Source organism: Sinocyclocheilus anshuiensis, unplaced genomic scaffold (genome assembly GCF_001515605.1).
Source record: "Sinocyclocheilus anshuiensis isolate Anshui unplaced genomic scaffold, SAMN03320099.WGS_v1.1 scaffold1857, whole genome shotgun sequence".
NCBI lineage: Eukaryota > Metazoa > Chordata > Actinopteri > Cypriniformes > Cyprinidae > Sinocyclocheilus > Sinocyclocheilus anshuiensis.
Window position 1 is genome coordinate 454,284 of NW_015540280.1, and position 22,986 is coordinate 477,269.

Here is a 22,986-nt window from a genome sequence, read left to right on the forward strand (position 1 = left end):
TCAAAAGAACTGCCTGTAGAGCTCAGAAACAGGTTTGCGTCAAGCCACACATCTGGGGAAGAGTTCAGAAAAAAAAAAATCTGCTGCATTGAAGGTTCACAGAAGCATGTTACCCTTAATGGAAGAAGTTTGAAACAACCTGGCCTCTTCCTTGAGCTGGCCTCCTGGCCAAACTGAGCAACGGATGGAGAATGGCTTTGGTTAGAGTGATGAACAAGAACCTGATAGTCACTCTAGTTGAGCTCTATGATCATATGTGCAGATGGGAGAAATCTAGAGAAGGACAAACATCGCTGCAACACTCCACCAATCTGGCCTTTATGGCAGTGTGGCCAAACTCAATCCTCTCCTCAGTGAAGACACATGAAAACACACTTGGAATTTGCTGAGGTGAAGAATGGCAGATAATTGCCAAATGCTGATGCGCAAAGCTTGTCGCATCAAACCCAAAAATATTTGAGACTGTAAAGGTGCTTCAGCTAAGTACTGAGTTGAGGGTTTGAATACTTATGCAATGTACTTATTTCAGTTTTTTAATTTGTATAAATTTACGAAGTTGTGACAGTTCTGTTTTTGCTTTGTCATTATGGTGTATGGAGTGTAGATTAATGTGGGAAAAAAGTAATTTAAAGCAGTTTAACATAAGACAGCAACATAACAAAATGTGAAAAAATGAATGGGGTATGAATACTTTCGCAAGGCACTGTAAATAAAATGCATTGATTCTTTTTGGTAACTTTCCAATTGACAACATAATTACGACATTGCATGCTCGTCGTTTCTTTCACGCTTTGTTTGTAATGAAGTGATATACAGTCTGCCACCAGATTTGCGCTTGCAATTGAAGAATGTTTGCTACGAGCGCAGTATAACGGCTGACAGGATAGGAAAGTTTGTTTTTCTGAGGTGAGAGACCTCATTTTCTAACAAGTTATCAAAATAATGTTAAACTAGTGACACAGACATATAACGTGACAACATCTCATCTAACCGCAGATTAGGACTGTGCGATATTGAAGAAAAATGCGATATGCGATACGTTATTTAATAATGCGATATTCGATATGCGATATGATAGGCCTATTACTTTAAGTGTGTGATATATTATAAATAATATTAGTTACACTTTATTTTAAAGGTGCCCTTGTTCCTGTGTATTTACACAAATACTGTATATACTGTACTGAGTAACATTAATAAACAACAGGTACTTACTATACGGTTAGTTTTAGGGTTAGTTACTTGTAATTATGCATAATTTACCATTAACATTATGTTATTATTTAAAATGTTTTAGTGGCTCAATAGTTGACACCAATGTACAATATTGATATATACTGTATACTATATTTTCATTAAAGGTACACTATGAAACTTTTTGTTCAAAATGAATATAATGTGTGAGTACATCATGAATCAATCTGCCAAAAAGTCTTATTCTGAATCACTATGGTACGCCAATAATAAGTGTTTACATTCAGACTATTTTAAACCTGTCAGAACGAAACCCGCTATGCACAGCCCAATACCTGTGTGACTGGTAATATCTATAAACAAAGTGAATTAGATTTGGCTACAGTGTTCTTCCATAAGACACATGCAGTTTTTTTTTTATCAACCACTAGAGGACCAAAACTTACACTGTACCTTTAATGTATAATTCATTGACAATTAAACTTAAAGTCAACTGTCTACTTCATTACTGACAGACAGATAAATCAACCAGGCCACAACAAACATTCAGAGCTGAATACGAGTTCTCTTCTTTTACTGTTTGCCAGCCCCCTGTACCCCTACTGAAGTGAGTGCTAACTACGGCTGCAGCACCAGCACAGAGCTGAGCTGGACTGACAGTCTGGGCCGAGAGAGCTTCTATGTGCTTGCACAGACAAACGGTCACTCGGGCTCCTGCAGCACAGTCCAAACCCACTGCTCCATCAATTCGCTGAGATGTGGAAGTCTTTATAATGTCTCTGTGGAATCGATCTCTGGACACTGCAACAGCAGCCAAGCAGCTCACACGCAGCTGCAGACAGGTGATCACTCATAAACACACCCCTCGTGCAGCATGCACTGCGCGAAAATGTGCAAATCTTTCTCTGAATATTTACTGTACCTTAATGAAGACATATCATGTGTAATTAATTTTTAATTACCATTTTCCACTGTCTTTATGATTCTTACAATTTAAACAGGCCTGTTTTTACATTTAAGATTTCTATGTAAATTTCCTTATTACATATGAAATTAGTTTTAATAAGTACGAATTTTTCGAGAAAATACTCTGAGAAGACAATAATGGTACTTCCTGTCCTCTCAGCCCCTTGTGCCCCAAAGAATGTGACTGTAAGACTACAGTGTTTGAACAACACCGCCGTTGTGTTCTGGGAGGGAAGTCCTGGTGCCGTGGGCTATAACGTCACTGCTGTGGGCCATGATGGGGATATCAAGCACAGTACCGTCACTGGCACCAGCTGTCAACTACCCAACATGCACTGTGGTCAGACCTATGACATTGTAATTACACCCTTCTCTCAGACGTGCACTGGGTTCCCAACCGCTCCCTACACTTTCAATGCAGGTGTGTATTGGTAGCTTCCACAAATGGGGTACAAATTGCTGTCTTATTGCTTTTGTAATAAATAATAAAAGGACAAACACCACATATTTTGCAGTGAGAACTATTAGATAAACTATCATGTAAGATCAAATTAACATAAGCTGAACTTTAACATAAATGAACATCTCGACTGTGAGATGTATCTCAACTGTGTACAACAATAAAACATACTAATTCTTTAAATTGAAGAAAAAATAGTTTTGATTGTTAATCTTTTTTAATTACCAAAAATGCATCCCCGTTACTGTATTATCAAAAAAAAAAAAGATTCCATTTGATATCATTGTGACATCAGTTAGAGCATTGAAAAACCACTTGTTTTCGTTTTTGGGTGTACTATAAGTTTCAAGCTTAGTTTTTGTACCCTATCTTTGAAAAGTTACAGTTACGAAAGACATTCTAGGGGTCTTGCTGCATCATTTTAGTTTAGCTTCTATACTTTTGGTACTAAGAAAACCATTTTCTTCCCTTACCACCCCTTCAGGTTCTTGTCCTGCCAGTGATGTTCAAGCTTCTCTACAATGCGATGATAACGTGGGACGTGTCCGCTGGACTGCCGCTAAGAATGCTGAAAGTTACATTGCCATGGCAACGGGTATGGATGGCCACACCCACACTTGCACCTCCAGTGGCACCAACTGCACCTTCAGTGATCTGCACTGTGGTGAGGACTACACCGTTACGGTGGCCACGGTGGAACGTGGCTGCCAAAGTCCACCTAGCACACCTGTCAATCTAAAATCAGGTCAGGAAACACAACACAAAGTATTATAAGAATTGTCTTGTCTGTGGCATTACACACAAATGAACTTGTCTAATCAGTTTAAAAGTTAGGACCTTTGATTTTGACCCAATTCCTCATTCATCTAGCAATCTGCCCACCCTCGAATCTGGCCGGTCATACCAACTGTGCTACGGATGACATCAGCATTACATGGGACCCCAGCCCAGAGTCCGGAGTCACTTACTTCCTGTTCATCCATCAGGTGGATGGGCTGAACTCCACCTTCAACACAATGCAAACATCATACGTGCTGACAGGGTTGCACTGCGGAATGAGTTTCATCGCACAGGCGGCTGCTCAGGACAGCACCTGCACCAGTCCTTACGGAAGCCCAACACAGATCTACACAGGTACAAACACCAAACATTTTCAGTTATCTTCACAACAGCTACAAACAGCATTGGTCTGATTATGTTGTCAAATATGTAAGGAAAAATGTACGGGAATCCAGATATTATGGCAAAATAATCCCAGACATGATGATCAGGTTCTTGAAGAGGTTTATTTTATGCAGACTGTACATTATCCTGTTTTTTACAAGACTACAAACCAAATAGGTGTAACAACAACAAATATTGTTAGAGCAAAGCTGGCTCACTCGCATTACTATGAATGAATTGCAACATGCAATATGGAGGAGTCTTGCTTACTAAATAAAAGAGCCAATCACCAAATTGGTAAAGTCATCACATTACAGTAGCTACCATTTGAAGCTCTGGTTAGGGCCCGAGCACCGATGGTGTGAGGACCCTATTGGAATTGCTCCGTTTCTTCTTCTTCTTCTTCTTCTTCTTAACTTCACATGTTTGATAAGAGTCCTGGCCTTAACACATTTTAAGCCCAACATTCCATTATAATCATAACGCCATCTGCTGGCAACAATAAATTACTTGTTTTACACTAACTTGAACATGCAAGGTCCGGTCTGCCCCAAACTTCACATGTTTGATAAGAGTCCTGGCCTGAAAACATGTAAAACTTTAAATGCATATTGCCCACTGTTTGCTGTTTTCCTAAAGCCCGGGAAAAAAAAACGATGCGCTCCCATTGAAGACAATTGAAAAAAATATGCTAGCCTCAGAAAAAACACTTTGGTGGACACAGAATATTCCAAATCTTGCTGAAAAAGAATGACTTCCAGTGTCCTTACAAGTTGCTTAGTGAGAACAGGGCTTTATAACTCCTTACTAAATCCACACAAAGAAAATGAATGGAATATTAAATACTGTCACATAATAAAGTTCACTAAAGAAATGTGTTGATATGAGTCTCATCCATTGATCCACAGCTCCCTGTCCACCCAGTAGCCTGACAGCTGCTACTAGCTGTGGCACAAACAGGGTCACCATCAGCTGGCTGAATGGAGCAGGGGCACACTCCTATACTGCCAGTGTTGTGGGAAACAATGGACAAACTGTATCCTGCACATCCAACACCACCTCCTGTTCTGTGAAGGTTGAGTGTGGACTTACATATACAGCCACTGTGGTTTCCACAGTTGGCCTCTGCAACAGTATGGCTAACAACAGCATCCAGTTTGACTCGGGTAATTTAAAACATTGATCTACTTAACTAATCAAACTGCAGTTACTTTTAAGCAGTTTTTTGTGCAATCCTGACAAAATTGGTATAACATTTTACTCTTCATAAAATGTCTAACCTCCACATGTTTCACAGCGGATTGCCTGCCTAGTAATGTGATGGCGCAGTTAGACTGCAATTCTGACATGCTAGCTGTACAGTGGGATGCCAGTGCAAACAACCCTGACTCCTATACAGCCCTGGCTATCGGTACGGATGACACTCGACTTTCCTGCAACACAAGCTCTATGTCCTGTACCATTCAGAACTTAAGATGTGGCCAGACCTATAGCATTGCCGTGATCACATCCAACATTAACTGCGGAGTCATTGAGGGTTCAGACTACCAAATCGTGACAGGTAAACTGACTAGATTCTAAATTCTAAACCAACCCCAACCCCTTAAAATGTATCAATGTAGCTGTCTGTCATCTGTATCCCATCAGCCCCCTGTCAACCACAGAGCCCAACTGTTCAACTGCAGTGCAGCACTAACATTGCTACGGTAACATGGGACAATAATGGAGCAGATCAGTTTGACGTGGTGACTGCGCTCAACTTTACCGGGGGTGCGACGGTGTGTAATAGCACAAATAGGTCTTGCACGTTTGCACAGCTACGCTGTGGTGAGACGTACTCACTTAGTGTGGTTGGATTCAATGGAGACTGCACCAGTCAACCCAGCGAGAGCTTCAATCTCAATACAGGTGAGACAAATCTGCACACAGGTGAAGGATACTTTAGTCTGAGAGTAATATACTGTAGCTAGCAAAGACAGAGACTGATATAGCTGATTGTTATATTAATACAGCAGTTTTAAGAATTGTCTTACAAACAAATGTGATAAAATAAAGAAATATTCCAGGGTATTTAAAACTTAAATGCAAACTCAGTTGGCAACAGAATATAATTTAAAAAATGCATGTGGTGAACTTACCATAAAAGCATGCAGGGCTTCTATTGTTTCAAAAGTACAACCATAACACAGCTTGTTTTTTTATGAAAGCAAATGCAGAAATGAGCACTTGTCCAATGCATGGCAAGCCATAGTCCTCAAGTATACTTATGCCACTCACACATTAGCTCTGATTCTCCACTCACCATTAGTTAACGGAGATCATTGAGATAATTTGCCTCAAAATTGGAGGCAGATCAGTACTCATTCACATAAATGATGATCTCTTTGTTTGAATTATCAAAGATGCAACCATTGATTTATCTATGGTGCCTGAGAGATATTCAGCAGGTTGAATATCTAGACCTGTCTGCGATCCAAATCCTAATGTTTTTTTTTTAAATTGGAACTAACATTGGTGACAAGAGATAGTTGTTCAGTGTGAAACGAAACAGCAATCCAATGGCTTTGAACGTAGTGTATGGGTGGCATTAGCATACATTCTTGCATTGCTCTGGTGGTAATAAGCTCCAGTACTCCAGGGGGCGATAGCCCAGAGTTGCCATGTTGACAGTTTCAATAAATTAAACTAACTTACTCAGCAAGATTTTCTTCAAACTGTTGCTTTGCCATGACAGAGAGAGAAAACTGACCATAGTAGGTGGTAACTTGCATTCATGCCTATTATAGTGCCCCTTAAGGCAATGATAAAAATGCAACACACAAAGTCAGAACTTCTTTCTGTGGTAACCAAAAGCACATCACATCTTTAAAAAGTAAAATTCAGTTTACACAGTTAAGAGGTACAGAGCAATATTCATGAAGACACCATATGGCATTATTGGGTTTAATCCTGAAAATCTTTTCCAAACTCTTGGTGTACACACAGTAGCCACATACCTTTCTTCATTCAGCTTTAAACAAATATATTTTATGTCCATGTTTGTGGAACCATGGCTTTCTTAAGATACACACTACTGTCTCTTTCAGCTCCCTGTGTGCCAACTTTTGTTGTGGCGACCACAAACTGCGACACGTCCATTACCACTGTAACCTGGGATTCTGCCAGTGGTGCTAGCAGTTACACTGTTCATGCCGTGAGCACCTCAGGGCGCAACAGCACATGTACCAACACAGATACCACCTGCTCTTTCCCAGACCTGGACTGTGGACAAAACTACACTATAACAGTCACAGCTGAAGATGACAACTGTGTGAGCCTGACCAGTGCACCTATCACTGTCACAACAGGTACTGGTCACAGATACTTACAGTGGGATAAACTCATGGAGTTATATTATGGATGTGTTTAGTATAAGGACATAAGCAAACAGTTTTGCTGTGAAGTAGCATTAGTTAGTAGGGTTGGGCCAATAGACGATCATCGCTGATGGCTGATAGAAATCACGATGTTGAGCCGGCATCATGATCACCCCCCCCAATACCCCCATACCGCCCGCAATCCGCTGCATATGTGTTCGGAAAGAAAATTACGTGTATACGGAACCCCTAAAGGGAATAAATACGAGATGGGAGGAAAATATATATTTCAATAGCCTACTTTCTCTCGCAGTTATATCATTGGGTAATTAAACTGTATATAAAATTGCGGGCATCAGGGAACTGCTATTATACCTGGCATTGAAACTGCATTTGAATGCATGATCGCTTTTTAGTTTCACTTTTACTTTCGAGATTTGCGATCGCACGTACTCTGTTTATACTATGGAGCGGCAGTACTAGACCACACATTTTACAAGATTAGATGTTTGTCAGTGGTGCTCAGGATCTGCAAATCATTCGCCATCGTCCTCAGTCATCTCTCCTTACTCTGTTTATGTGGTAAGTGAAATTCGATGTACTGTAATGTAACAGGCAACCGTTAGCAATCGTTATTTGTTTTCCGTGCCTTTTTGAATATGGATTCACGCTTCGGGCACACAACACTAACCCTTTTAGTATAAAGTCCAAGATAATTGAAGATGAGCCAGTTAACTGCAAGCAAGGCATTTTTCATTTAAAAAAAATTCCATTCCACATTGTTGTCATCATGCTGCATGTGAGTGGTGTCCAGTTGTCATTGGCCCTTTCCCAAATGCCACCATAAGCCCTCACAGACTTCCTCTGAGTCCACACTTTTCGTGTTCAAGTGGCAACAAAGGGGGTATTTGCGAGCAGCCTTCTGAAACTTAAAATGACAGCTGGGACACCCTACAGTCTCACAGACTTAACCAAGGGTGGCCAACCTTGGTTTTGGGGCATCCAGCAGAGTTTCACTCCAACCCTAATCAAACACCTGAACAAGCTAATCAAGGTCTAAGAGTTACTAGAAAGCTACAGGCAACCTTTAGTTTTTATCAATGTTCGAACAAAACTCTGCAGGACTGTGGCTCTCCAGGATGGACGTTGGCCACCCCAGGACTTAACAGACATGTGTACACAGAAAACATCAAATCCACAAGACCGCAAGTTCATATGAAGTGTGTCATTTGGGATAGGGCCATTATAGTGGTGCAGAAATTTCACACAGCAGCTTTAACAAAACTACTATGTGTTTGTATCCCTCTTTAATAGCTCCATGTCCACTCTCTGATCTACAAGCAACTCTGGACTGCAGCACTGACTCTGCTCTGATCTCATGGACACCCGGTAGGGGCACTCTGATTTATAACGCTTCTGCCGAGGGCTTTGATGTAAATCACAAAGTGAGCTGCAGTACACCTGGCTCCACCTGCAATGTCACCAACCTGCACTGTGGCAGCCGTTACCAAGTCAGTGTGAGAGGAGAAGGGCTCACCTGCCCCGGCCAATCAGATGACTGGATTGGCCTCAAGACAGGTAACAACCTCATAAGCCACTAATTTATACAGTTTATTGTACACAGTTCATCAGTGCTTAAGATAAATGGTCCTGGTAAAGTATGAAATAATTTGCCTCTGAAACAACTTTTCATTCAATTACATCACCTTGGCTTTGTGGGCTATTGGTTAATAGTTCAATAGTAATACTTAAAAGTTCTTAATTCTTACTTAGAAGTAAAATGAGTTGCAAATTCCATTTTAAGTGGACTTAGTCATAATTTATATACTTTAGATAGTATTAGCTTCAGGTAATTCATTTGTCATTTGGCCTACACCCTACAGTGTCAACTTTAAAACAACAACAACAAAAAACAATATCTGGCCTGTTTTAAACATTGATTTAGCTCGATGAGATGTCTTTAATTAAATAATATTTCCTTGTAATAAAATGTCAACATTACTGATTAGCATGTTGCATTTGTGTTCTTTTGCTTCTTCAGCACCATGTCCACCTACTCAGGTGTCCATCCAGTCATCCTGTGACTCAGACACTGTGTCCGTTTCCTGGCAAACCTCTCAGGGATCTGTGTCCTACATGGCTGTTGCCGAGAGCAGTGGAGGTCACAGGGCAACTTGCAACACCAGCCACCTCACCTGTGATATTACAGGCCTGCAGTGTGGACAGACTTATCAAATATATGTTTCTGGTGTGGATGGCGACTGTATTGGATCCAGAAGTGAAGTTCGCATTCTTGAAACAGGTGAGAATTACAGTAATTTTTACGATCATTTGGGATATCTAATGCTGCTAAAAACCTCTCAGACCACCTTAGAAACTGCATGGCGACACCTTTGTAACCACTCAAAACACCCTCCCATTTTGACTATGAGTTATGCACAGGCTATACTCACCATATAAATCACCTACTGCTAGTCTCGTGTAGCCAGACCTTCAGACTGATGGCAGAAGGTCTGGGTACCTTGGCTGCTTTGAAAGGACTGACAGGTAAATCAATCAATCACGTTTTGTTTTGTGCTGCGTCATGTTTAGGGGCATGGAAATGTCCCCACAATAACAGGCCGGTGTGTAAAACTCTTGGACGTATTTTAAAGATTTTAAGCTGCGAACTCTGCATATTTCACATATTTTGAAAAACCAGCGTTTAGTTGATCCTGATAAGCGCTTATCGTCACAGTTGTAAACATGACGGCTTTCTTCTTCCAAGAGGGGTTTGGTGACACGGCATCTTTATTTCCAGGCAGAATGTTATAGAAAGCGACACACACATCTCCCGGAAATCTAGTAGAATTCGACCGATGAATTTGATCAGATGACGGCTTCGAAACTCCTTAAGTGTTTTCTAATTTTGTGTGCCATATGCATCAGACATTCAGCCAACGGCCCATGGGAGTGACGTCTGAGGCTGACACTAGCCATGACACATAAAACTGACCTTCGACCAACAATGGACCATTGTTGAGTGTCTGTCGACCCAGTTTTTGCAGTGTGTTTGGAACCCCATTGATGGCTTCAGATGATTGAGCATGTTGAATTGGAAGTGCAGGACTTTGGTGAGACAGATCACTGATTGACGAATGAAGACTACTGCCACCTGCTGGCATGGAGAGTTATTTCTTCTCAAGCAGGTGCAGAACATACAGTTGACTAGAGTCTCAACTTTTTGGCCCTGGTGCAAGCGGAATGAGGCAACACCACAGTCTGCTTTAGTTAGTTCTTTTTAGATTTTTTTGCCTTAATTATGATTGGACAGTGAGTTGACAGGAAGTGATGTGGCAGAGAGGGGGGCGGGATCAAGAAAGGTCTACGAGCCAGGACTCAAACTCAGGATCCCAAAGGGGGATCCCGAAAGGGTACTATATGTCGGTGTGCTGCCCATGAGACTATCAGTGCACTAGTTCTTTGATGTCAGGTTTAGTGTATCTAAGCATTTAGGTGGGTGGTCCACTTGTAGTGACTTTTGACCTCTGTGTCCCCTTCAGCCCCTTGTGTGCCTCAGAACGTGCAAACTATCCTGGAGTGTCAAGCTACTGTTCTCAACGTTACCTGGCAGCAGACAGGTCAAGCCCATCACTACCACACCACAGTGCGGAGCAGCAATGGTCAAGTGCTGGGGTGTGACTCTAATACAACCTTCTGCCAAGTTCCCAATATCCTTTGCGGACTGACTTACAGCGTGGCAGTGGTCGCCTATAGTCAAACCTGCAACAGTTCCCAAAGCTCTGTGCAACATGTCACCTCAGGTACCCATATATTCATAAATAAAATATTTCGTATTTCAATATTTGGATGTCTCTAACATCTCTTTTCTGCATTCTTTAGCCCCTTGCCCACCAGATGCTATCTTTGCCGTCTTGGACTGTGATTTAAACACTGTGTCAGTGTCCTGGGACTCTAGTGTAGATGGTGTCCTCTACATCGCACAGGCCTTTTCCAATAACAACAATGATTACTACATGTGTAACACCACAGAAACCAATTGTGATATCACTGTGACCTGTGGCATGGATTATAATGTGACTGTAGTGCCATTAAGAGATGGCTGCACTGGGGAGAATTCACCGGTCCAGTATGTTACGGCAGGTTTGTCATATTTAATGAAACTTTAACATATCACTAAATATCCATTTGTTTAACTGTGTTTGTCACAAAATTGACTTTTGGGATATGTGTTTGTGTATAAAGCTCCTTGCGTTCCCCTCATGTTGGATGTTGAAATGGACTGCCTGTCTGATTCGGCTTGGCTGACATGGGAAGAGTCAGCAGGGGCAGAGCTCTACATTGCCACAGCAACTGACAGTGATGGATTTGAGTACCAGTGTAACTCAACTGAGAGCCAGTGTACAGTTGAACAGCTACAATGCGGACAATTCTACAACTTTAGTGTCATTGCATCTAACAGTCAATGTGACAGCCTCATGAGCAACATGTTGCAGAGCGAGACAGGCAAGAGAGTGAGACTGTAAAGGATGATTTTCGGTGTAAAAACAGACTACATAATTTCACACTTCCTGTCTCAATTTCTCTTTCAGCCCCTTGTCAACCTCAGAACGTGATCACGTCTGTGGGGTGTGACACTGGTATGGTGAGTGTGTTGTGGGATGAGAGCGTTGGCGCGTTAAGCTACACTGCCACTTTGGAGCGTACAGATGGAGAGACCACCTGCTGCACGGCAAGCTCCACTTCCTGTGAGGTCACTTCCCTTCCCTGCGGCCAGATGTATGTCCTGACAGTCACTGCTGAGGGAAGCACATGCAACAGCTCTCAGAGCCTTGAGGTCATCGTACGGTCAGGTAATACAGACTGATCATTCAACCCTGTTACCAATGCTGCATTTATATACTTTTTCATTTGATTTATTGTTACTGACATTCAGCATAATTTTGGTAACGAAGTTGCAAAACCTTAAATTCTCATAAAATAATAGAAAAAAACATTACTCAAGGCTAGGCACCTCCTTCTACTGTTAAAAAAAAACTGTCCTCCATTTTGAAGAGTTTCAAACCCTATTTTGTGAAAAATGCTTTATATATTGGGCATGCTTTTCCTGTCATCACAGTGTGTTTCAATCCGCAGTTCCCTGTATTCCGGAGAGTCTGGTGTCCAGTACTAGCTGCGGTGATAATGTAGTCACCATGTCATGGGTGAGCAATGAAGCCGGTGAGCTCTATACAGTCCAGGCCTTCAGTGCTGATGGGTTATTCTCTGACAGCTGCTCAGGGTTTGGTCAGTCATGTGAGCTCACATCACTGATGTGTGGTGTGCCATACACTGCCACAGTAATAGCACAAGACAGCATCTGCACCAGTGCGCCAAGTCAAGCTACTCCAATCAGGACAGGTAAGTGTGCTTTTATTGCGATATGCATTAGAAACACTAATGAACCATATGGTGCAGAAATATCTACTATACAGTAGTTAATCACTGCAAACCTCAAACTTTCCTGTTCCTAATCAGTCTATCTTTCTGACAATCATGGATTTGATTTAATGACAGTCACTTCTCTCATCTTTAGCACCCTGTGTGCCAGATAATGTGGCTGCTAATGTGAGCTGCCAAGGGAATGATCTGTCTGTGTTCTGGGAGGAGAGCGCAGGAGCAGACTTATACACGGCTGTGCTTGAGGACAGTAATGGCCAATTCACCAGCTGTCAGAGCATGAACCACACCACCTGTACAGTTAACAGACTTGCCTGTGGACAGACCTACCGTGTCAGTGTGATAGCATCAGACGGATACTGTGACAGCTTGCCCAGTGCAGTCACTGATGTTCATTCAGGTAGAAACCAGTGGGAACATATTTACACACACACACATGTCAAATTTACCTAAAAGTTTCTGTTTTAAATGTTTGTAATCCAGAATTCACATTATTATTGGGTTATACCTCACAGTATGTTGCATTTGATTCTGAATTGGAACAAGAATACAAAAAAATGAACTGAATAGCAGTTCAAAGATATTAAACACAGTCACTCAAGAAACAGTCCCAGACATTTTGAAATAAAACTTTTCTGTATCCTATTACATTTTTTGCTTGTTTTTGAAAACTACACTTCTATGACTTTCAGTACTTGCCATTTAAATTTGATTACAATTTTTGAAATTCATTTGGAATTTAAAATGCATTTGTAAATAAATTCTGAACTCCGCACACTGGTACACATGCTCCAAAATACCATGGTCCATTGATTTTGTGTGTGTGTGTATGCCATTGTTAGATGCAGTGATTTTTTTCAAAAAAGTTCATCTGGACCCTTTATATTTGGTACATTTGTGTTTTAGATGTAGCATGACATTGTCTGACTGGCAGATATTTGTCTGTATTTCAGCTCCTTGTATGCCTCGTAACATCCGGGCACTAATAGACTGTCAATCTAGTATGGCTGTACTGTCATGGCAGCCAGGCACTGGGGCAATGCAATACACGGCCAAAGCAGTAAGTGTATCTGGCCACGTGCTCAGCTGTGAAAGCTACGATACTAACTGTGAGCTGACAGGACTGGCCTGTGGAGAGAGCTACAACATCACTGTGTTAGCAGAAGGACAGACCTGCAGCAGCACTGCAACCATGAGTGGACACCTGAATACAGGTGAGCAAAACCACTGGGAACACCTCCTAGAATACAACCTAGCAATACCCTAACAAACACCCTACTACACATAACACCCTAGCAACCACCTAAAAATGCTCTCCACCTTCCATAGCCTTTACTGTAGCAACATCCTTGCATCAACCCAGTACACCATAGCAACCACATAATAGCATGTTGATTACCTCTCAGAACACCTCCCTGATTGCATAGTAATGCCCTTGCAACCACCCACAATTGCAAGTACCACTAAATTTTGTACCATTATAATGTATCTTGCACATCTATAATCGATTTCTTTCTCTTTGTTATGAACTCAGGTCCTTGTGCACCTCAGAATGTTGGAGTTCAGTACGGCCTGTCTATTGGCCAGCTGTCGTGGGACAGAAGTGTAGGTGCTTCCATGTACACAGCACAGGCTGCCACTGATCTGGGATCAGTGCTGTCCTGCTCCACCAGTGACACCTCCTGTGCCCTATATAACGTGTCCTGCAGTCAGACATATGACATCACTGTGACAGCACACAACAACGTCTGCCGAGGAGCTGCTGTGTCTGCGTCAACTACTCTAAACACAGGTGCATTAAATTTGCCGTTATACCATTGATTTTAGTGCTTTCTGCACAGGCGTCCAATAACTGACTCTGTATGCTTCACCAGAACCCTGCCCGCCCCAGAACGTGCAAACCCATCTGAATTGTGGAAGTGGTGTAGGGACTGTGTCTTGGGAGGAGAGTTTGGGGGCAGTGGCATACGTGGCTTTCCTGGAGGGTCGCAATGGACACAGCCTGTCCTGCTCCACAACTAGCTCCAGCTGCAGTGTGACGGGGTTGATCTGTGGAGCGGTTTACAACACTCAAGTACGCTCCATTGGAGAAATTTACAACAGTACAGACAGCGAGACAGTTCTCTTCACATCAGGTTAGACATCTAAGAAACTACACCATTTAGGATCCATTTACATTCTTTGGCATAACATGTTTAAATAACAGACAATTGTGCCATCTACCGAGCGGTTCATCGCTGCTGTGTTTTTGTGTCCAGTCCCCTGTAAGCCAGTTTACAATTCAGTGACTGTTGACCTGAACTGTGAGAATGCCACTGCATTGTTCAGCTGGGCTTGGAGCGGTGGAGCGGCATCCTATGAACTCACTGCTATCAGTAACAATGGCTACATTGCCTCCTGTATCTCTCAAGAGAATTTCTGTAATATCAGCGAACTGGCCTGCGGACAGACTTATACGGTCAGGCTCACAGCAATCAATGATGAATGTCAAATTACCCAGGAAACAGGAGTGACCTTCCAAACACGTGAGTCGCAATATTTTTATTTGCAAAAGGGACAGACTTGCAGTGTAGCTGTAGAAAATAAATACAGCTGATAACTAGAATATCAAATTTAACTAATTTGTCATTTGACCTCTAGGCCCCTGTGCTCCCTTGTTTGTGAACGTGGACCTTCAGTGCAAGCCAAGCACAGCCATAATAACTTGGGAACAAAGGGACGATGTGCTATACTACCTTGTTAGCGCCACCCTCAGCACAGGAGAAGCAGATACAACCTGTAACTCTACGACTGACAGCTGTGAAATGAGTGGGTTGCAGTGTGGAGTGGAGTATGCCTTCACCGTCACTGCCTACAGTAGCCACTGCCATAGTGACATCAGCAGCACTGTACACATTACAACAGGTAGATGATGCTATCCTTCAAATTTCATTTTGAGATTTATATATGTATAACTCAACAGGGGTAGCCAACCCTGCTTCTGAGGCCTATTTCACAAAGTTGATTTTAGTGGCTATCCAGGTAAGTTTGAGTTTAGTTTGAGAAGATTCCTGTTTTTCTGGGTTCAAGAAGATGGCTTGATCTTCAGCAGTGTGCATCACCATGGTAGATTTCGCTGCAAGGCTAACCTGCTCTGGAGCAGGTTTTACTTTGGTGCACCGACCCCAGACTGTGAGTCTGCTGAACTTGACCTAAACTGGCTTTGATTTCTTTGGTTTTATTAACTCGAAGCTTAAATCTGAAACTCAAGAGTTTGTTCAATCAAGTTGGTTAACAGGCCACTGGAGGGTTACCAACCTGCAATGTTCAGCTCTAACCCTAAGCAAACCTACCTGATTGAGATAATTAAGGCTTTCAGGATTACTTGAAAAAACAAGCAGGTGTGTTAGAACTGAAGTCTGCAAGAAGGTAGCCCTCCAGGAGCAAGGCTGGCTACCCCTGATACACAAGAATCCAACGTCAAACTACAGCCTAGCACACTAAAAAAACACAGAAAATTGTCATGTTTATCTTTTTACGTGCATGCAACCAAAAGTGCCAGATTGTAGACTCCACATATGTGTCACATAGGTGTCCTGTACACCAGATGATAAATTTCAAACTTGCTTGAAAAAAAAAAGATAAAAGTGCAGTGTGTAATATTTAGGATAATCTATTGACAGAAATACAATATAACATACACAACTAGGATTTCAGAGGTGCATAAAGACCTTACACAATGAACCATTATGTTTTTATTACCTTGGGATGAGCCATTTCTATCTACATAAACCACGGGCCCCCTTACACCGAAGTTGCTATTCTGCACCTCCATGTTTCTACAGTAGCCCTAAATGGACAAACTGCTCTACAGAGCATGTTTCATCACTATGTTGTTCTTGCGAGTAAAACACTTACACAATGATGAACAAGTAACAATAATATTCGCAATAACATATCGGTTTACTGAATAATTAAGTAAATATAATTCCGTAATTTACCTTTGTAAAGTAACCTCATTGCTTGACTGGCAACTTTGTCCTGTGTGGGTAGCTTCTGTATGTGCAATTCGCAACCTCACTGCTGCTGCTAAAATTTACACTGCACCTTTAAAGGGGACATAACACACACAGTTTCTGCCAAAGTCATGTTAATCTTGAGTACCTATATAGTAGCATTGCATCCTTAATATCTCCGAAGAGTCTTTAGTTTTATCAGACTTGTGTCAGAAGTCTGACAGATAAAAGACAGATACAGCTTTACGCTTCTCTCCGAAAACAGTCGAGATCTTGGAGGTGTGGTCGTGGGCGGAGCTAAGAAGTCACGATTACATGAAGCTTTTGCGTAGCGATCGTCTGCAAGCTGTGACATCGACATAAATAAAACAGGAACAAAAACTATTGACTTCATTTTTAAAAATTGTTTATAAAACATTTGTCGCCAAAATGCCGAGAACAAACAAGCAAAAAAACGTTGTTGCGCTGGAGAAACAAATTGCATTCACTCTTCCCTTAATGCTGGGTTCTTTGGGAAGCTGAAGAAGGTTATCTTTCCCCTCACAACCAAAAACACACTTCTTTGGTGGTATTGTTGATTTCGTGGTCTAAAAACAAAACGACAAATCCTTTTCAAGCAAGTCCTGTGCAGCGCTGTAGACGACTTCCGTATCCTGAATGAAGTGCGTTCGCTCTGGTCGATGCGTGCGTGGGCGCGCTCTTCCGGGAGAAGTGCCCATACAAGGATTTCCACCCTTCATGACGTCATACAGGGCCATACTCGTAAAAAACTTTCCGAGACTTATATGAACCGTGAAGGACTGTATTTGGCACATAAACTCAGTCATACGTCCAACTCGTTTTTCAAACTTTGGCCATGTTTAGCATGAGAATCCAACTTTTTAACAGTGTAAATAAGTCAGAATGCATGAAACGGCATTAGACCACCCCTTTAATGTCCACTAGGCTTTTACATCACAATGAAATCTCTACCGTATCTGTTTCTTCAGAACCTTGTCAGCCAACTCAACCGACAGTTTCAGGATCATGTGATAACAACACGGTTGTCTTAAACTGGAGTCACAGCAAAGGTGCATCAAGTTACACAGTGCACATAACAAGCAACCTAGGATACGGCGACTCCTTCCAGACATCTGAATCTACACTAACAGTGGAGCTTCTTTGTGGACAGACCTACACCTTCACAACACTGGGGGAAAATGATGTCTGTGACAGCATACCAAGCACTCCCGCACATTTTACCACTGGTAAGACCCAACACTCATAAAGACTGTAGTGAAAGGCCAAACTCACAAAAGACTAAACTGCTAAAGAAAAGACTTTCTGACATTTATACCACATTTGTATCAATCACTGCTTTTTTCTATAGCCCCATGTGTGCCATACCACATTGAGACCTATGCAGAGTGTGAGAATAACCTTGGAGCTGTCAGCTGGGCTGGCAGTGATGGCACAGATATTTACACCGCCATTGCCATAGGACAGGATAACCACACGCATGTCTGCATAACAAATACAACTTACTGTATCTGGGAGGAACTGCACTGTGGAGAAATTTACTTTGTCCAAGTCATCGCCAATGACCAAATCTGCAACAGCGGGCCCAGTGATGGCACAGTCATCCACATGGGTGAGTGTCTAAGACAAAATAAGGAAGAATTCTATGTAAGACAACAATAACTGAAACTATTTTGCAGTTCTATAGCTGTAAAGTGACTATATGCTTACAAAAATGTTTTTGGTAATCTAACGAGATTGTCTGTATTTTGTACAGCTCCATGCATCCCTCAAAACCTGGTGTCCTCTTTCCACTGTGACATGAGAGTGGGTTCCCTCACCTGGGAAGCAAGTGAAAATGCTCAGATGTACCTGGTGGCTGCAGAATCTGATAGCGGTCACCGGTTGGAACTCTCAACCAATACCACAAGTGCACAATTCTCTGAGTTCAAGTGTGGTCAGTCGTATTATCTGACTGTGCAAGCTGTGGGAAATGTATGTCGGAGCCACCCCAGTAATGCTTCAGTACTGCAGACAGGTTAGGACCCTCTCGCACACACCCAAAGATATGGTGTCAAAATAAGTACATATCTTTTTTGCTTTTGAAAGTACAGCACATGCTTGGCACAACGCTGTCCCACTTGTTGACTACGGATTATGCCACTCTGTCTTCCTGCAGAGCCCTGCACTCCCACATCTGTCTTTGGCTTTACGGACTGCATCTCCAACATTGCTACTGTATCCTGGGAGCCAGCTGAAGGTGCAGAATACTACACAGCGACAGTGCATGTCCTAAATGGGCCTTTGGGAACATGCATGTCCTGGTCATCGAGCTGTGGCATGCCCAAACTGTCCTGCGGTGAAACATACAATGTTAGCGTGATTGCCTCCAGTCGCAAATGTAACTCCATACCCAGTGCGCTGAGTGCTCTTAACTCAGGTAATGCAAGCAAACCAACAACAACATAAATATAAGACTGAAATACACAAGTATTATACACTAAAGCACTTAAGCCACATAAAGATTCTGGATCATTTGTAGAAAAAATGTTCCATAACTGTTCTGGCATTGGGTGATTTCATGCACACACAGATCCTTTCTGTGTCTTCCTGGTACTGAACTGGATAATGTTGCTGTGGTTTAATTTTAGAATCAAATTTTCCATAGTTCCAGTCTCTGAGTTGCATTCACAAAGAAGGTTCTCCAGGAATATTCAGCCATCAAATCCCACTGTGAATGTAGCTTAATTAGCCTCAGCGTAGATAATCTGAGTGAAGTCTGGACTCTAATCGGCCTTAGGCATTATTCTCTATTTCCAGTGATTCCCAACCACATTACTGGAGCCCCCAAAATTGCACATTTTGCATCTCTCTTTTGTCTGACACACCCATTTCAGTCTTTGGACTCACTACTAATGGACTGGTGAGCTGAATCAGGTGTGTTTGATTAAGGAAACATGCAAAATGTGCACTGTTGGGGATACTCCAGGAACATGGTTAGGAACCACTGCTCTATTCAACTAAATTGCATAGCACACAGACAAATTGAAGGAAGCTTACACTTTTCCGTTTGTCAGTAAAGTTATGCCATCTACGTACAGGGATGTTTTGTTTTTCATTTCCTCCTGGCTTTGGAGAATTAAGCTGACTCTTTCTCTCTCTCTCTCTTTCTCTTTTGCAGTGCCCTGCGTTCCTACAGGTGTGTCTGTGGTACTGGACTGTGCCACTGCTGAGGCACATGTGTCTTGGAATGCAAGCATGGGGGCGTTGAGCTATGTTGCTTATGCCTGGAGCAGAACATTCAACTTCATGTCCTGTGAGACCTCTGGGCCTGTTACACATTGTACTCTTAATGCTCTCATCTGTGGAGATAATTACACTATTCAAGTGATTGCTGTTGGAGATGAATGCTCCAGTTTGCCCAGTCAGGCAGAAAACTTCCGCACAGGTATAGTTATGTTTTCCTAGTTTTTCTGGTGTTGTTCTAGATGAAATAAATCTGTTCTATCTTTTGATTTTTGTATATTATATACTTTATTATTATTATATTATTTACTTTAAACTTTGTGTCTTATATGGTTGTACTTTGCATAACATGTATATTTATATGTTTCCTGTAGTTCCCTGTGCCCCAGAGGTTACTGCTACACTTGACTGCTACACTGACTCTGTACTGCTGCAGTGGACTCCCACTGATGGGTCTATTTCCTACACTGCTAATGCCAGGACACCACAGGGGCTCGTCTCCACCTGCTCCAGCAACACCACTAACTGTGAACTGAGGGGACTAGCCTGTGGACAAACATACAATGTTACTATGATATCATATGATGGACATTGTCACAGCATGCCTGGCACAGCCCTGGCAGTGGCATCGGGTAAGGAGGAGAAAATTCATTAAAATGCAGCACCTACATGTAGCGATGTAGTAATTGTGACATTTTTAATGATCAGAAATGTCCATATGATTGACTACTGATGCAGTCTGTAAGGCCATGTGCTGTGTCACACATAAAATTTACCACCGACATAAAACAAAAGAATACTCAAGTATCATTAGCAAATTTTGACATGGCTCAGCGATTTACTGCAGAGCAAATTCATAATTACATATTAGCATCATTTAATGGCAGATCTGATGACAAAGCTGTCAGTGAACAAAATTCACAAATCTTATCTCTCTCCGACTTTTTGCTCTCTCTCTCTCTCTCTCTCTCTCCCTCTCTCTCTCTCTCTCTCTCATATGAACAGTGCCCTGTCCACCTGAGAATGTGGAGTCGAATTTGCTCTGTTCTTCAAACTCTGCCCATGTGCTGTGGAATCTTGGTGCAGGGGCAGAATCATATGAGGTGCATGCCATTAGCACAGACGGCCAGATGACAGGATGTGACAGCACAAATACTTCCTGTGTTATGCCTAACCTTGTATGCGGTTCCATTTACAACATCAGTGTGCTTGCCATTGGCCACCAGTGTAATGTGTCAAAGAGTGAGATCACAACACTGCATTCAGGTTGGTGACCCCTGATAAAACACAATACAATGCAGTTGAACTTTATCCATATGACTGTGAGTGCTAGCATCTCCCACCACAACTTTACAATGAACCAAATATCAATTCCCATTTTGTCCCCAGTGCCATGTGTTCCCAACCACATTCAGGCAAACCTGAGCTGTGGATCTGGTGTGGTTGATGTGTCCTGGCAGCCTAGCCAAGGAGCTTTCTCTTATACTGCTGTCGCTCAGGGCAGCGGAGGCTTTGCGTCTTCATGTAACAGCAGTAGCACTACATGTGAGTTTAGTAATCTACTGTGTGGACTCACGTACAGCATCAGCATGACTGCCTCCGACCACATGTGTACAAGCGCACCAAGTCATAGCGTACAGCTGGACACAGGTATAATGACTTTACACACATAATTCATAGATATTTACTTGAATGCCCATTGAGACTAACTAAATTTTGCCTGTCCATTCCTTTTTCATCCCAGTTCCGTGTGAGCCACATGGAATTGTTTCTCAAATGGAGTGTGCTAGCAACACAGGTGTAGTGTCTTGGGAACAAGGAGAGCGCGTTGCCTCCTACCTGGTCCAAGCATCCGGTCCAGATGGGTACCAAGTATATTGTAGCAGCCCCACCACCAGCTGTAGATTAGCCAGCTTGCATTGTGGCCAAGCCTACAACCTCACACTCACCGCCCAGGACAGCCACTGTAACAGCCAAAACGCCGTTTCACAATTACAATCAGGTAAGGACATTTTCCACATTACACCACTTCTTCAGCAACATGGGATGCAAAATATGGCAGCGTTTCTGGCACTGCTGTACAGCAACAGCACTGTGTATAGACAGTAGTTTTCTGATGTAATCAGCTGATATCCATCTTTGTTGACAAGTCCAAACAATCTTTGAATGATCTTCACTATGCCCATGGACATTAACGCCTCATATTCCACCACTTCCTCAGTTCCGTGTGCACCTACCAGCGTGCAGGCTTCTCTTGTTTGCCTGTCTAACTCTGCGGCTGTGACATGGCAAAGTGCCAGTGGGGCATTGTCCTACCAGGCTGAGGGTATCACTGTAGACGGCACCCATATGGTCTACTGCAATAGCAGTGTGACACACTGTAACCTAGAGTATCTGCTCTGCGGGGAGACTTATAATGTGTCTGTGCTGTCTATGGACCACACATGCAGCAGCGAAGAAAGTTTGTTCACACAAGTTCATACTGGTGAGTGGCACACTCGGACTGTTAAAATGCACATTTGAGTTTAAAGATGTGTGATTTTTTTTAATTTAATGCTGAAATAATTTTGTGTACCCCATGCTTAGAGTTAGTTTGTCAGTAAGCCATTTGTAATTAGATTTTTTTAAGGGTGTAAACCAGGGGTGTCCAAACTTGCTCCTGAAGGGCCAATATCATGCAAAGTTTAGCTCCAACACACTTGCCTGGAAGCGTCTAGTGATTCTGAAAACCATGGTTACTTTGGTTCAAGAGTGTTTAATTTTGAAGATAAACTCTGTAGGACATTGGCCCTCGAGGAACAGTTTTGGACACTGCTGGTGTAAACACTGTGGCATTTTCAAAGAAGCCACTTCAGAACACTTTAGCACCACATAACAACATTGTAACAACCACTTAGAACACCACTTAGTAACTAGGGTTGCAAAAAGGTGGAAAATTTCCAGTAAATTATGGAAACTTTCCAGGATTTTTTTAAATATTCCAGGGATTTTTGGAAAGTTTCTGGAAATGTCCCGGAAATTTTCCACCCCTTTGCAACCCTATTAGTAACACATAGAAACTCCCTGGCAAGCTACCACCAAGAACATCCTAGCATTGCGGTGGCAAGTTTGCATGGGCAAGAATTATTCAAATTTTCCTCAGTAAACATCTAGTTACTTTTGCCATAGA

The 22,986-nt window shown here is 42.3% G+C and overlaps 1 protein-coding gene across 1 annotated transcript in view; it reads left to right on the top strand.

The window, feature by feature from the left end:
• Nucleotides 1-22,986, top strand: part of fndc7b (fibronectin type III domain containing 7b) — a 47,169-nt gene that overhangs the window by 15,910 nt on the left and 8,273 nt on the right. The window contains exons 18-48 of the mRNA XM_016484579.1: nucleotides 1,782-2,036; nucleotides 2,321-2,581; nucleotides 3,105-3,365; nucleotides 3,491-3,754; nucleotides 4,693-4,950; nucleotides 5,082-5,345; nucleotides 5,432-5,692; nucleotides 6,871-7,131; nucleotides 8,455-8,718; nucleotides 9,182-9,442; nucleotides 10,683-10,943; nucleotides 11,023-11,283; nucleotides 11,386-11,646; nucleotides 11,733-11,993; nucleotides 12,277-12,540; nucleotides 12,716-12,979; nucleotides 13,533-13,793; nucleotides 14,114-14,371; nucleotides 14,454-14,714; nucleotides 14,838-15,104; nucleotides 15,220-15,483; nucleotides 17,564-17,821; nucleotides 17,944-18,204; nucleotides 18,349-18,609; nucleotides 18,751-19,011; nucleotides 19,753-20,019; nucleotides 20,192-20,449; nucleotides 20,823-21,083; nucleotides 21,207-21,467; nucleotides 21,562-21,819; nucleotides 22,039-22,302. Of these exons, the coding sequence (XP_016340065.1) occupies nucleotides 1,782-2,036; nucleotides 2,321-2,581; nucleotides 3,105-3,365; nucleotides 3,491-3,754; nucleotides 4,693-4,950; nucleotides 5,082-5,345; nucleotides 5,432-5,692; nucleotides 6,871-7,131; nucleotides 8,455-8,718; nucleotides 9,182-9,442; nucleotides 10,683-10,943; nucleotides 11,023-11,283; nucleotides 11,386-11,646; nucleotides 11,733-11,993; nucleotides 12,277-12,540; nucleotides 12,716-12,979; nucleotides 13,533-13,793; nucleotides 14,114-14,371; nucleotides 14,454-14,714; nucleotides 14,838-15,104; nucleotides 15,220-15,483; nucleotides 17,564-17,821; nucleotides 17,944-18,204; nucleotides 18,349-18,609; nucleotides 18,751-19,011; nucleotides 19,753-20,019; nucleotides 20,192-20,449; nucleotides 20,823-21,083; nucleotides 21,207-21,467; nucleotides 21,562-21,819; nucleotides 22,039-22,302 (8,103 nt within the window). The remainder of the gene's footprint in view (nucleotides 1-1,781; nucleotides 2,037-2,320; nucleotides 2,582-3,104; nucleotides 3,366-3,490; nucleotides 3,755-4,692; nucleotides 4,951-5,081; nucleotides 5,346-5,431; nucleotides 5,693-6,870; nucleotides 7,132-8,454; nucleotides 8,719-9,181; nucleotides 9,443-10,682; nucleotides 10,944-11,022; nucleotides 11,284-11,385; nucleotides 11,647-11,732; nucleotides 11,994-12,276; nucleotides 12,541-12,715; nucleotides 12,980-13,532; nucleotides 13,794-14,113; nucleotides 14,372-14,453; nucleotides 14,715-14,837; nucleotides 15,105-15,219; nucleotides 15,484-17,563; nucleotides 17,822-17,943; nucleotides 18,205-18,348; nucleotides 18,610-18,750; nucleotides 19,012-19,752; nucleotides 20,020-20,191; nucleotides 20,450-20,822; nucleotides 21,084-21,206; nucleotides 21,468-21,561; nucleotides 21,820-22,038; nucleotides 22,303-22,986) is intronic.